Source organism: Hevea brasiliensis, chromosome 10 (assembly GCF_030052815.1).
Source record: "Hevea brasiliensis isolate MT/VB/25A 57/8 chromosome 10, ASM3005281v1, whole genome shotgun sequence".
Classification (NCBI taxonomy): domain Eukaryota; kingdom Viridiplantae; phylum Streptophyta; class Magnoliopsida; order Malpighiales; family Euphorbiaceae; genus Hevea; species Hevea brasiliensis.
Window position 1 is genome coordinate 94580581 of NC_079502.1, and position 15364 is coordinate 94595944.

The following is a 15364-nucleotide window of genomic DNA, read 5'->3' on the forward strand; positions in this document are numbered from 1 at the left end:
ATACATTACTTAAAATAGCGTATCTGTGTGTTTCGTATTTTTTTTTTTCTAAATGCTACTTTGATTAGTGTTTTTGTCATTCATACGCTATTTTGATTAACATCTTCTGCAAGCCGATCATAACTCATTCATCTTTCATAATTTACTTATATCACCCCATTCTGGTATTTTTACTTGTATAGTACATCTATACAGTAAAAACTCCGCTTTAAGGAGATTTTTTTAAGTTATTGCAATTAATGCTTTCTAAACAGACGACAAAGATGGTTTGGATTTCTTTCCCCAGATTTTCTCTGCTCCATATAAGGCAAGTTCACTTGAGCTGCAGTATGTAATGCTTCCAAATGTGCAGAATGTAATAGATAAGCATGATATTAATGCATATTGTTTTAAAAATCATCCTCCTCTTCTATATATTAATTCTGAAATAAGACAATCATTTTTAAAGCCTTAGTTTTCTGGAAAATTAACTATATCTATAGCTTTGCAACAAACTTCATATCTAGCAGATTAGTGCGGTCCACTGAAATGAATTTGTGGTAATGGTTCCCTGTGGCTGTATTAATTCAACTTCTTGCAGAATTTTTATATTATAGTCGTGAGATTGTTGGTGCCATTTGTAAAAAAATGGGAAAAATAATAATTAGATATTAATTAACCAAGCCTTCCATTAATTTAGTTTTATTCACTTATTTCCTTTTTTTAAAATTTTTCTAAAAAATATATATAATATATTTCTTTAATTAATTAAAACAGGAAAACAAGTATCCTTTAATAAAATCACTACAATTTTATATTTTGTATTTAATTGCTATAATTGCTTTGTGTTTTTTTTTTAACTTATTTTGTGATATTTTTTAAGATAAAAAATTCATAATTAAAAGTATTTATCCTGATTTCTTGTTATGATTTAATTCTATGTTAAATACGTTCGGCTTTGATTTATTATTATTTTTCTTAATTCTCATTAAAAATAAATATGTAGCTGTTTTTTATGTTGAATTTTTATTTTCAAGCATCAGACATACAGACTTACCATTATTTATTTTTTATATAAACTACTAACTTATTATTGTGTTGCCATTAGATTCTCACTAATTAATCAACTTCTCTCTCTGTGCGTATATATATGGACACACATATCCATCGAATGAATTGCGCTGCATGATAAGCAAATCACATCTTTTTAACTCCTGATTATTCAAGTTTTATTATATTGAATTTCTAAATATTTTTTTAGTAAGATTAAACTGTTAAACGATTAAACCAACAAGGTTTAATCAGTGATATGATGCTATCCCAAATAAATTTTACCTATAAAATTACAGATATGAATTTTAGAGTTATCATTGTTTATGAATATTATCTCAGTCTGATGAACGTGAAAAATCATATGTTTAAATTAAAAAAAAAAACTCTTAAACTATTTTTTTTATTCACAATATTGACCTCTTTCTAACTGTAATTAAGTTTCTATAAATAAGATATATATCATCGTAGTATATCATCAAATAAGCATTAAACTGTCTAGGAAGGAAAATGATATTCAATTGTAAAATAAATAAATAAATAAAAATCAAAACGCTCTATTAAAAAAAAAGATAATGTCAAAAAAATCATCAACTTTGAAGTTTTTAATAATTTTATTGCAAACTTTTTTTTCAACGAAAATGTCATAAATTTTGAATGTTTTTACAATTGTACTCTTCTATCCGTTTCATCGTTTATTCCAATGGTGAAAAGTCTAAAAGCCCCCCAAATTTTATTTTTTTTTTACAATTGTATCATAAATTATTTTTTTAATAAATATACTATGAACTTTGTAATTTACTATAATTAAACTCCACTGTTAATTACCCCTTTAAATGCTGACAGAGATGTCAGGTTAATACTTCTAATTCCTCAAATTAAAACTAATTAAACTTAATTTATAATAAAATAAACTATAATTGATAAATTAATAGGTCTTATTTTGAGGTTCAAGATAAGTCTGATTAAGTTGTTGAGAGAGGATGTTAATAGAGAGTGAGGTAAAGTATTCATAAGGGCAGAGGTGATGGTTTAGTATTAAAAGAGGCAACTAATAATGGGGTTCAACTGTTGTGAAATTAAATGTTTAGATACATTTGTTAAAAAATAGTTTAGGGTACAATTGTAAAAACTACTATAAAAAGAATTCAAAATTCAAAGTACTTTTAAAAAAAAAGATAGGGTTAAATTGTTAAAAATTTTAAAATTCAAGATTTTTTTGGATATCACCCCAAAAAAGAATTCTTACTGCAATTTTGAAGCAGGAAACTCTAATCCTCTTAATGCACCAGTGGATAATTAATACAACTCCACCAACACTTGCCAATCTAAAATCTCTGATTCTTAGCTGTGAAATCCATAAAGAAGCCTTTCCTTGGAATAATTATTTAATTTTTTTCCTTTTAAGTAATTATATGCTATCACCGAAATTAATTATCATTTTATGTGTTAATCCTACGTAAAATAGCAGGAGTATAAAATATGATTTCTCCTTCCTATACCATTATTCACAATAGCACTTACTTTACATATACCTTCGCGATAAAAGGAATTTGTTTCACTTGCCATTTCTATTGAAATCAAGGCAAAAGATAGGGGTTTCGAAGGTCATGTATACGGATGGCAATCGACAAATAGTGACGAGAATTACTCCCAGTCTTCGTCCCTTAAAGGATCGAAGTCAAAACGAAAAATTTCTTGCTGGGTAGTGAGATGGGACGGATTTCTTGTGAGAATTTTTCTCTTTTTTTTTTTTATTTTAATTTATTGTTATACAACATAAATTTATTAATTAAAAAATAAATTTTATACTAAATTATTTTTTAAAAATTATATAAAAATACCAATAAGTGTTGAATGCAGTGATAAAGCTCACCACGCTTTTAAGAGGAGAACTTAAATTAGATATTTGGAGAAAGTATTATTGGGAGGGGCAGCTACGACTCCGAAGAGATTAATTTTCTATGAATCATAAAATGGATATTGACACAGTGTACAAATCAAGACCAAACCTGAATACTTGCGTTTTTCATATTTCACAAGGACTTTTAGTTTTAGATGAATTCTTTATTTCCTTAAATATATTTTATTTATATTTTTTAGTATATTTAGGACTCTAAAATACTATTTCTAATTAATTTAGGTTTTTAAATATGTTTTCTATTTAAATTAGGACTCTTTAATTTATTCATATCTAGATTATGATTTAAAACTCTATAAATACTCATTTTATTTTCATTATGTACAAGTTTTAAGATTTATTCAATGAAGTATTTTTCTTCATAAAGTTGTATTTACTTTATTTATCTTAGATTTTAGATTAAGTCTTATTTATTTTAAGATCTTGTTTACTTTCAAGGGTTTAATCATGTGTCGATCATTTTCCGTGCTACACGCTATGTCAAGTTGTACCAGAGCATGGATTTCATCCTAATTATGATGACCAATACTGGTGGTGGTGACGACAATCAACCTTATAACGGTGTTCAGGGTTTACCAGCTGTTTGGAGAGCAATCGAAGAACAACAGAACAATATGGAACAATTTAGAACAAATTTGGAATGCCAATTTTAGGAGTTTCAAGAGCATTGGTGTACCATGTTGAATATTGGTAAAAATAGGAATCAAGTACCTATTAAGCCGGTGGAGCTAACCCCCTGTAGAGCTAAACTTGATCATATTCTCTTCAACCCTAAAAGAAGAGCTATGATGAAGGATGATACAAATGACGATAAGGAGATGAACTTCGGATATGTTGCATGCCAAGGACAAGGAAGAGGTGGTCGAAATTTCTAATAACACCATAGGAGGGATGATGAGTTCACATTAAAGATGGATATCCCTATCTTTAGTAGAGATCTTGACATTAAAGGTTTTCTTGATTGGTTGACCGAAATGGACTATTTCTTCGAATATGCTAAAATTTCAGAGGAACAAAAGGTCAAACTAGTGGCCTATCGTTTGAAGGGTGGAGCTTCCATATGGTGGAATCGATTGAAGAAAACCAGAAGGTGAGAAGGGCACAATCCAATCACTTCATGGAGGAGAATGCAACAATTATTAAGGGGTAGATTTTTACCTCCAGATTTTGAATAATATTTATTTGAAGCTTACCAAAATTGTTTGCAGTGAAATATAAGTGTCAATGAATATACCGCTGAATTCTTGAAGCTAGTAGCAGGAAATCACTTGTCTGGAAGTAATGATCAACAAGCAGCACGATATTTGAGGGAGTACAACCTTCAATTCATGATAAAATTGGAATTCAGAGGGTGATAAGTGTGCAAGAGGAAAGGAACTTAGCCTTGAAAGCTGATATGATGTTACAAAAGAAAACTCGCCAAATTTATTGTCCCACACATGATTGAGATGACCACTAAGCTAAAATTGAAAAGGAGGAAACCTCACAAGATGTTTCTTTGGGCTAGCTAAAAATCCTATAAGTGTCAACAATAAAGCCAGCAGTTCTAACCCTCTAAAGACCAATAATCCCTATGTTAAGCTTGTTCCAATCAAATGTTATAGGTGTAATGAGATGGGGCATAGATCTAATGAATGTCCAAAGAGGAAATCTGTTAACATCATTGAAAGACATAATGATGATGATGGTTAAATCTATTGTGAACCTAATGCAAAGGATGAAGAGGAAGATTGTGAATAAGATGAACTAGCATGCTTGATGAGGAGGTCAATGTTCATACAAAAGATTGAAGACGAGTCATTAAAAGATTTTGTAAAACAAAGGGATCATCTTGAATTTGAATTTGACACATTTGCAATGTCTTTTGCTATGGTAGATGATGAAAAGTTTGAAGAAAGTGTCATGGGGAGAGAATGACATCAAGCCAAAGAGATTTCAATGAAGATTGAAATTTTCTCTAACAATATTTCTAGTGTTTTTGTTGATTTTATTTGTCTGGGTGAGTTTAAGCATGCCAAGGAAGATGCAAAATTACTCAAATCAATTTTGTTCAACCCAATCTTATTGATACCATTCAAAAAGAAGATATAGTGTGATCTTTCAATGGGGATTTAATTTAGGTCTTTAAATATGTTTTTCATTTATATTAGAACTCTTTAATTTATTCTTACCTAAATTAGCATTTAAAATTCTATAAACACTCATTTTATTTTCATTATGTACAAGTTTTAAAATTTATTTATTAAAGTATTTTTATTCATAAAATTGTCTTTACTTTATTTATCTTAGATTTTGAATTAAATCTTATTTATTTTAAGATCTTGAATTAGATCTTAATTACTTTCAAATATTTAATTGTGTATCCGCACTATACGCTGCGTCAGATATGGAATGATATCCTAATAAGTAAAAAGATATATAAAAATAAATTAATATTTGAAAATATATATTATATATTATAAATGAGACGGGTTTTAGGAATTGAGATAAGATCCTTCTTTTCGTTTCTGCTCCGCTTAATATTGAGGGCAATACAAGATGGAAGAAAATTAGTCAAATGTGGGGCAGGTCGAGGCCACCAATAATTGGCATCCTTAAAGTCATGAGACAGTTATGGAGCTTTGTGAGGTATTGTCGTCGATGAGAAGAAGAGGAGCGGTAATGGTGGAGGTTCAGAGCCTATTTTTAGTTTGTAATTACATTCAGAGCAAAGCTCGTTCTCAGCAAATAAGATGTCAGTGATGGAAAGCATCGGGCAGTTAGAAAATGACTTGTCAATCGCTAGTTTTCTCTTTTTCTTAGCAATTTTTTTTTTAATATAAAAGTTCATTGCGTGGGAGAAAAAGCCTGAGGCCCATTGCAACAAACGATTGTCCACTTAAAATAGGGGTAAACCCAAACTCATCCCAACATACTTAAAAAAAAAAGGACACAAGTAAGACCACAGCTAGGACCCAAGACCTGCATATTTACAAAGGTTTCTAAAAGGCTAATGTAAACAAGACTAAGGTCCAAATGGCACCCGAGCCCTAGTCTCTGGCTTGATCCGAAGAGAAGATCCAGATGCAGGGGAAACAACGCCGCCAGCCACCCATGACACTTGAACCCAAGCAGAACCATGTCGAAGGTGAAAAACAAGGAGAGGGGCATAGATTGATCCAAATAGTAGCAAATAACTAAGAGAAATTTGTCTCTAAAAATCTTCCTCAAATCTCTAATTTGTGTTTTTCTTTTATTATAGAAATTTTTCCTCTCATGGAAAAGGTGATTTCCTCTACCAATTTGTTAAGATTTGAATGCTGTCAACTTTCTCCCAACGATAATTTATGTTTTCGTGAGCTTTTCCTTCTCAATTTAACTTTTAGTTGCCGTGAGTTTTTTATTTAGATTTTTCAGGTAAAAAAATGATATTTTAATTGTATTTTTTTTCTTTATTTTACTTTTTGATTTGCTATGATTAAGTCTTCGATTAAAAAAAATAATTGGTAAAAAAAATAATTCAATTTAATTATTACATAATTATATTTTTTTACATAATTTTTATTTTTTAAAAATAATTTTTTAAGTTAAAAAATTTTAACCTTTTCACCTATTAAATTTTTAAATATGAGAATTGACAAAAAAAAATCAATTAAATTTATAAGCTAATTTAAATTTATAAACGTTTAAAATTTTAAGTAATTACATGTTCAGTTAAAATATTTGTAAGTGGCTGATAAATAGTTAATATGTTTGATAAAAGAACAACTTATAAGTATATCTATTATTAGAATGATTAAGAAGAATATTAAATTATTTTTTCAAATAATAAATTATATTAACTCAATATTTTATTGTGCAATATTATCAAAATATATTTCAATCCTATGACAATATAATTTAATTTTAAATTAAATAGACAAATATTTTATAGACAAATATTTCATTAAAATTAATAAAAAATAATTTTTAAAATTTCTAAAATCAATGTAAATAATTTATTTAAATTATTGCAAAAAAAATTAAATTTTTTGACATAATAAATATAATAAGGATGTATAATGAAATTATAAAATTAAATGAACATAATACAGTAAAATGCAGCTTAAGAGATAGAGAAGATGGATATGTTACAATTTGCAGAGAGGAGGGGAGGGATAGAATGTAATTTAGAGAGAATATGATTTAAAGGAGATAGAAGGGTAAAAAATCTTTTTAATATTATTAATTAATTTAATAATTTTTTATAAATATGTTAAAAGAATTCAATGAGAACAAAAATATTTAATTAAGAGTTCAATATCACCACATAAAATTTTAGTCACTTAATAGAATAAAAATGTGAAAATTTAGGAGCTAAAAAATATGTTTTGCCTTCATAATAAATTAATGATTGTATCTTTTTCATAATTTTCTTTATATATATATATATATATATATATATATATATATATATATATATACACACTCTCTGTTTTTGCTGTGGAGCTAACTTCCATCACAAGTTTAAAAATAATAATAATTAAAAAAAAAAAACTTCCATCACAAGTTCATAACCTGCAACACAAATTTCTCTTCTCTTTTTGTCTGTCAGGAAGACAATAGGAGTTTTGACTAGAAAAGGAATATCCTTTCCTCATTCAACTTTATATAGGCAGATCAAATCAATAAAATAATAATAATTTTTCTTATAAAGTTGGCTCCTTTGAAATTCTGTTTTAAAATTTCCTCACATCAATCACATGATTATTAGAAAATAAGTAATTGCTTTAGAATCAATTTGAACAAAACTAATTATTGATTTATTTTTTAATTTAATTATTTTTTAATTTTAAAATAAAATAACAAATTAATATTTAATTAAAATGTAATGTAATTAATGATAAATACATTTGGGACTTGATTGGAGTTATCCAATTTATGAATTTTAAATTTTCAAAACGTTTTAAAATTTTAATTATTTGGTTGCCACATTTTTAACTTTTTGGAAAGTAAGGCTCTCACTTAATTGATAGTATAAAAAACAAAGTAACTCATTGACAAACCTAGTTTTTCGATTCTATATTTGAAAACTATGTAAATATAAAACTTTTAAAAAATTTTGTAACACTCCTAATTTTTAAATAATTATTTTATATGTAAATATTATTATTTTATTATATTAAATATTATGAAAATTTATTTAAAATTTTTCTAAATTTTAAAAATCGGGTTTGATTTTCTTAATACGATAAATTTTTTTTATTTTTAAAAATTTATTTAAAGATTATGTGGCAAAACCAAAAATATATTTGAACTCCAAAATTTTTTTGAGATTTTAATAATTTTTTTTCAGAATTTTTGGGTCTCGTTTTTTGTCTCGGGGCAGAGTAAAAATTTAATTTTGGGTATTCCAAATCGAACCAGCCGAATCAGACTGGCCTTCTTCCTTTTTCTCCTCTCTCCCATGCATGCACCTACGCCCCTCCTTCCCTCTCTATTTTCTCTCTCCTCTCTCTTCCTCTCGCCGACTAGCCACCACCCCTCTCTTCCTCAGTCACCGGCGCACCTCTCCCATGCCTCCCAGTCGCCAGTCGACGTCCCAAGTGGCTGAAAAATCGCGCCAAAGTTCCCTCCTCGCGCGTGCATCATTTCATCTTCTCGGAGTGATTTCGGCCAATCCAGCCATCAATTGGACAAAGTCCAGTCCCAAACCTCATCTACACATTAAGAGCTTTCCATAGACACTAATAACATCAATTTTCATTAAGCGAATTGTCTAATTTTTGTCCGAAAAGTTTTAACCTATTTCAATTTTTTGGCTAAATTTCTCCCAAACTGAGAACCCCACGGGAATTCCGAGAGTACCGACATGCTTTACACGACGAGAGCTTCAAGGTAATATAAATTTCAAAATTTTTTGACTCTGAAAATTTGATGGGTCCTACGAATTTCGCAGTGCTTTTCCGAGCTTCAAATGAGCTTATTTAATTTTGTAATAATTTTATTCTAACCCCTGGTGTTGTGGGTTTTGAGTAGGTACCTTCGTTTCTTGGAAATTTAACCGTCGCTCGGATTTGCAATTTATAGTCGAGCAGATAAGCTACCAGAATCACTTCAGAATCGGGTCAAGGTTATAGGCTACCCTATCATTTTCAAACACCCTAGATGCTTTCCAAGCGTCAGAATTGGCTTAGGTAAAGCCGAACCGTAAGTTTCTTCAATTGTCTAGTGCCGAGTTTAGATTAAAAATCCATAAAATATTCGTGGGATGTTAAAAAATTATAATTCCTTCTATATTAACTTTGTAATATTGCTAAAGATTGCGGGGTAAAATTTAAAAAATTTTAGAGCTCATTTGAATGATTTATAATAAAATGCTAGTTATATGGATTAAAATGTAATTTTTCAAATTTGTGAGTAGATATTGATTTTATTTATAATTTTAATATTATTATATTTAAAGTATATTCATGCATCACTTATATATATATATATATTAAAAACGCTTTATATTGTATTTGTTCTTGATGATATTGCTATGATTGTTATTTTATGGCGATCTGGAGCTATGTGTGTGAGTGGTTGTGTATGTGGTGTGTTTATGGATATGAGTAGGACGGGTAGACGCGGCTAGAGCTTGACTCACTGGGACCCGATTCTTATGATGGATAAGTCGGGGTAGGTACGGCTTTGAGTTGATCGCTAGCCTCCGTATTTAGATATTAAGAGAAAGTCCGGCTTTGAGTTAATCTCGCTGGTAGAGATTAGAAATAAGAGAGTTGTATAGGGGATCAGCTTCCACATATATATGTGTGTGAGAATGGATGTGACACACGGGTATGTGAGTGCTCCAGTTTACCTTTGATGTGATTATGACTTGATTTGTTTGAAATATGTGAAGATGATGCATTTCACTCTTATGATGCACTAGACTTAGATGGTTATAGAAATTGCAAGTAAAATCAATATCTTACTCTATGAGTCGAATGCTCACTCTTGTTCACCTATTTTTCCAGGTTACAGAAGAGTTTATTCTTGTATTTAACCTGTTTCCTACCTCGCAGGTATACTAGCTGTTATTTCCGTATTTTGTATCATTAAATTTAAATTCTAGATTTTTGCATGTGTAGAATCATTTTACTTAACTTGGGATTGTAAGATTAATTAATTTGGAATTGTAAACTTATTAATCTATGTATGCAGAATGAGTGGATAGATAACCATGTTGGATGAGAGAGTTGGACTCCTATTTGATTTTATATTGATTTGTGGATGATTGTAAGGGTGAGCTGAGCTTCCCAAATGGCTTTATGTTGAGATTACAGGTCGGGTAAATTGAAAATTCCTCGTTGGATGGTCCTTATTATAGTCTGACTCTGTCCTGTTGATTTCTTGAAATTGAACTAAAAATATAGACTTTGTGGATGGGATAGAGATTAGTTGGGCTAACTACGGGTTTCGGGGGCCTTATATTGACCCAAATCCTAGTGCAAATCTGGCCCATAATTTAGGTTGTGACAAAATTACTCCAGTTTTCTACACGTTAAGCCCTAAGGCTCTTACTTGATTGATTATATGAAAAAAAAAAAAATTATTTACCCTGATTCAATTAAATTACTTTTTAAAAAGTAAACTTTACAGGAGACCAAAACAAATAAGGCCTTGTTATTAATTAGTATTCTAACAATTAAGTATTTATTTTACGACTTCAGATGTGATCATAATTTTAAAGATTTTTTTTTTATCTTAACTCAGTCCACCATGAATTCAGAATACAAAATATATGTTGAAATTAACTTATTAAATATATGGATCTCACATATTTATGTTTAGAATCTATCATAGACCTATTTTAAACAAAAACTTCACTAATTTCAAATCATTTTTTTAAATTTTTCAATAATGACAATTAAATTTTAATGTCAAATTAATCAAGATTGATATATGAATTATTTTTCGTTATTTAATTAATTTGAACTCAAATATGAATTAATATATAAAAATTGTAAGCTTTTTTTTTTTTAATTACTTACATGTTATTTTAAATCAATCATTTTTTCTTTTCACTTGTTCTATCATTAATTTATTACTCTTGTATTGAGACATTCAATATACGTTAGACGTGAAAAAACAATTTTAATTGACACTCTATTTTATCCCCAATACATATCACATGCACTCTTTAATAAATATAATTATTCTTAATTATATCTATCAACATATGATTAATATCTATATTAATATTTATATTTTTATTATATCTAAATATATTACATTTTAAATGTCCAATATTTAGTCGCATATAATATAATTGACTTAGATCAAAATTTTATAGATAATATCTTAGTTATCACAAGTCAGAGCTTTGGCTAAGACTTGTGTATAAACCAGAACTGAATACAAATACATGAGCAGCATTGTCAATATTAGTTTTGGACTTTGCTTCTGTTTAATTTAGACCATCGTAATTAACCATTCACAATTGACTGGTCATGAACTCATGAATGCTCATGCATGCTACTACAAATTAATTCCAACCAATTCTCACCCCCCAATCTATTGCAATTCAGACATTAATTGCAATTTATGGTCTTTGGTCTCTAATCTGAGCCCTAGACTATTATCTCATTATTTAGATCTATTTAATATTATTATTATTTCAACATTTATTTTTTTTTAATATTTTACAGATATTTCTAACCCAATAAATTAAAATTAATCTTATTAACATTACTTCAACGTTTATTAAAAAATTACTATCATTTTAAATGTATTAATTAAAATTATATTTTTAAACCTAAATTATCAAATATTATTTACCAATCTATGAATATATACTATGGATTCTTTAAAATATTATTTTTTATTCCAATTTGGACTCGCAATATCCTTTTCTTTGTTCTTTTTTCTCCTTTCGTGATTTCTTTTTCTTTTTCTTTCCTGCTTCTTCTTCTTCAAGTCTTCAAGCTAAGAACCTACCTGGTTGGTTCCTGGATTCACGATTTGAATGGTTAAACTTTGCAAACCCACGTGTCTTCAATTAGTCAAAGAAAGATTATCTCTTTACCTACTACAAATATCTCACACTACATCACCAAATCCAACCCAGCAAACTAGTTCTCTGTGTGTGTGTGTCTCTCTCTCTCTCTCTCTCTCTTTCATCCTTTTTACCATCTCTGATCCATGGCAGACTTTCTCAGGAAATCTTTAAGTTTCTTTCTGATTCTTGTGCTGATAAATTTGGTTTTCCTTGAGACCGAAGCTGGTCGTCCCCTGAAGACGAGAGACTCTACTGCTAGTAGAGTGATTAAGGGTTTCTTGGATGGATTCTCTCTGGGAGCAATCAAGGAGTCTGGGCCAAGTCCTGGCGTAGGACACAAGTACGCCAACACCAAAACCCTAGGCGGAATCAAGGATTCGGGTCCCAGCCCCGGTGAAGGACACAAGGCTGTTAATGGCAACCACCTGTGATTTTAGCCTATCTCCAACTCTCCCTTCAATTTTTAGCCCACACATGCGCAACTTCAATTCATTATTATTATTATTATTTTTTTATAATAGGAAATTTATCTCAATTCATTCCTTGATTTACACTTAAGGATATACATGAAATAAAGTACCAACCACATAATTTAGTAATTTGTTTTATATTTTTTCAATTAATTACCTATCAATTTAAATAATTAGTATTATTTATTTATTTTTTATTTTACCTATTAAATTCAATTTAATTTTAGTAATTTTCAATTATATTGGGTGATCAATATATTTTTTAAACATTTTAAAATTTTATTTTTTATTTAATTTTTCCTACTAAAATAAGAATAACCGATAATTATCAACTACAATAAGTAGTTATTGAATTTTGTGAAATTTTACAATTTTATTTTTTTATTATTGCCTATTAAATATGAAATAGTTAATGATTACTACTCATTATAAAGAGCAGTTAATATATTTTTTAATATTTTACAATTTTATTTTTTTTTAATTTTATTTACTAAATTAAAAATAATTGATAATTAACTATTAGAATAAGCAGTAGATATTTTTTTTGATATATTAAAATTTTATATTTTATTTTTATAAACTAAATACAATTTAACCGGTAATTATTATCAAATTAGTAATACATATTTTAAGATATTAAAATTTTATTTGTTTTTTTTTAATCTTACGTGTGTTATCCTACTATACGGTAACCTCCGCTATGTGTGTTTTATTTATATTTTCTTTTATTGAATTTAAAATTATTTTTAATTCGATGCATTAAATAATTAATTAAGTTTATTATCTTAATATATTTTTTTAAAGTTATCTGATTATGATTATCAAAATTTGTTAGACTTTTGCATCGTGGAAAGCGTTTTGTGAATACGAGCATTAATTCAAATTAAATAATTAATTTATAAAATTATAATTTTATTAAAATTTTTTTTTTATTTCATCCAAATATCTTAATTTTAAAATAACAAATAGATCAACGAAAAGATAAAGTGCTCTTAATAAGTATTATTTTAATTTATGAGAATTAAATAGTAAATCTCATTTAAGAGATAAGAATATCAAATCACCCATATCAAATACCCATTAATTATAGATCCCATCTTTAAAATTGACAATTGTAATTAAATTTCAAAATTAATTTAAATATTTTAAATTTAATTAATAAAAAAATAAATTATAAAAATTCATTTTATTGTGGATAATAAAATAAATTCAAATACCAATTAACACCATAAAATTTGTATTTTGTTGCTGCAGATTTTGAAATTTAATTATAATTGTCCTCGATTTTCAATGTTTGAGATATGTGATAAAAAAAAATTTACAACATTTAAATATAATTATTAATTAGAAAAAAATAGCAATTGATTGAAATTATAACACCAATTTGAAAAGTATTAACATAGAGAGAGAATGACAATTACATCTTAGACTTTCTATTCCTTTTCATGTGCATGCTATTATTAATTAATTTCTGTTATATTCGATTGTTAGTTGATTGATTTCTTTATTTTATATAAATATATTTTATAATTTATTAAATTAATCGTATCAAAAAATTTATTTTAATAAATTATTAAAATATTGATACTGTTTTCTTCCCTAATGGTGTGGTCTTGCAAAATGGTTGAGGTGGTAATTGTTAACATTTTTTTCCAATATAAGATTTCATTTTATATAATTAAAATATAAATGAGATAAATTCATAAAATAAAAAATATCAACCTTCTCATACATTTATACTCATCAACAAAACTTTAAAAAATAATAATAATAATTTACAAAGATTTAGAGAATAAAAAAAAAAGAAAATTCTTATTAGATTCATCATAATTTAACACACGAACATGTAAGATTTATATATATAATAAATGAATTTTACTATATATTTTGTATATTAAATTTATGATAAATTAAATTTAAAAAAAAAAAAAATATATATATATATATATATATCAACTTTTATAATATGTAGTAAATTTGACTCCTGTATTTTCTTTCTTAAGCAAATACAATAATTAATTAATGGTTGATTTCTTTCATACCCTCAACACCAAATCCAATTCCAGCAGCAGCATCAAGCCGTGGGATGAGGTAACGCAAGAAGCAAAAGCAAATAAAGAATGGCTCCAAAAGCATTTTGATTTTATCCATTTTTGGGGTCTAATTTTCTATAAATGTGTTGAATAATTCCTTATTAGAAAAATAAATTTCCAAAAGATTCAACAAAATCTTGAATCATGTGCAAGCTAGTTAATTAATTTGACTTATCGTGCTTCATGATGATTAAAATCAAAACATGCTCAAACTCTGTTATGATCGTGAAGTCAACGTGCATACAACTCTTACCATACTATAGCCTAAAGTAATTCAACAAAAATTGCTAATTTAATTTGAAACGTAATTCCTCCTGACGACTTTTTTTTTTTTTTATATGTTTCCTTACATTATTTCTAAGATTATTTTGGGTAAATTCCTTCATTTTTTTCAAAGCTACATGATTTTTTTTTATCGAGAGATAAACACACACATATCTGACTCAGTGACAGAAGTGAACACTTATTAAAATCATAATTGAAAGTTACATGTTGGGAAATATGAAATTGTGTTTCATATATTTCACATGCAAAAGTGTGACCCGGATTTGAAACATAACACCATAGAGTGGTTGAAGTGTTAGGTAAATAAAATTTGTAAATATTAACTCCAATTAAAACCTTATATGCAAAGACTTTAAGAATAACTTTATATGTTTAATACACTCTTACACGCGGATGTTCGTTAGACTTAAAGCGTGAATGTAGATTTACTTTATTTTATATTAAAAATATTTAATTAATAAATAAAAATTATTTTTGACAGGATATTATGAAATTACTCAACTTAAAAAACTTAAATTTATAATTGAAAACTCTGAGAATAATTTTATATCTTTTAACATGACTT

At 27.4% G+C, this 15364-nt stretch overlaps 1 protein-coding gene across 1 annotated transcript; it reads left to right on the top strand.

Moving 5' to 3' along the window:
• Positions 1–12094: 12094 nt before the first annotated feature.
• Positions 12095–12382, top strand: LOC110637093 (PAMP-induced secreted peptide 2). The gene has a single exon (XM_021787036.2). It carries the CDS (start codon positions 12095–12097, stop codon positions 12380–12382), a length of 288 nt encoding a protein of 95 aa, XP_021642728.2.
• The last annotated feature ends 2982 nt before the right edge of the window (positions 12383–15364 follow it).

Coding starts and splice junctions, on each gene's coding strand:
- LOC110637093 (XM_021787036.2), top strand. CDS start 12,095: ATGGCAGACTTTCTCAGGAAATCTTTAAGTTTCTTTCTGATTCTTGTG.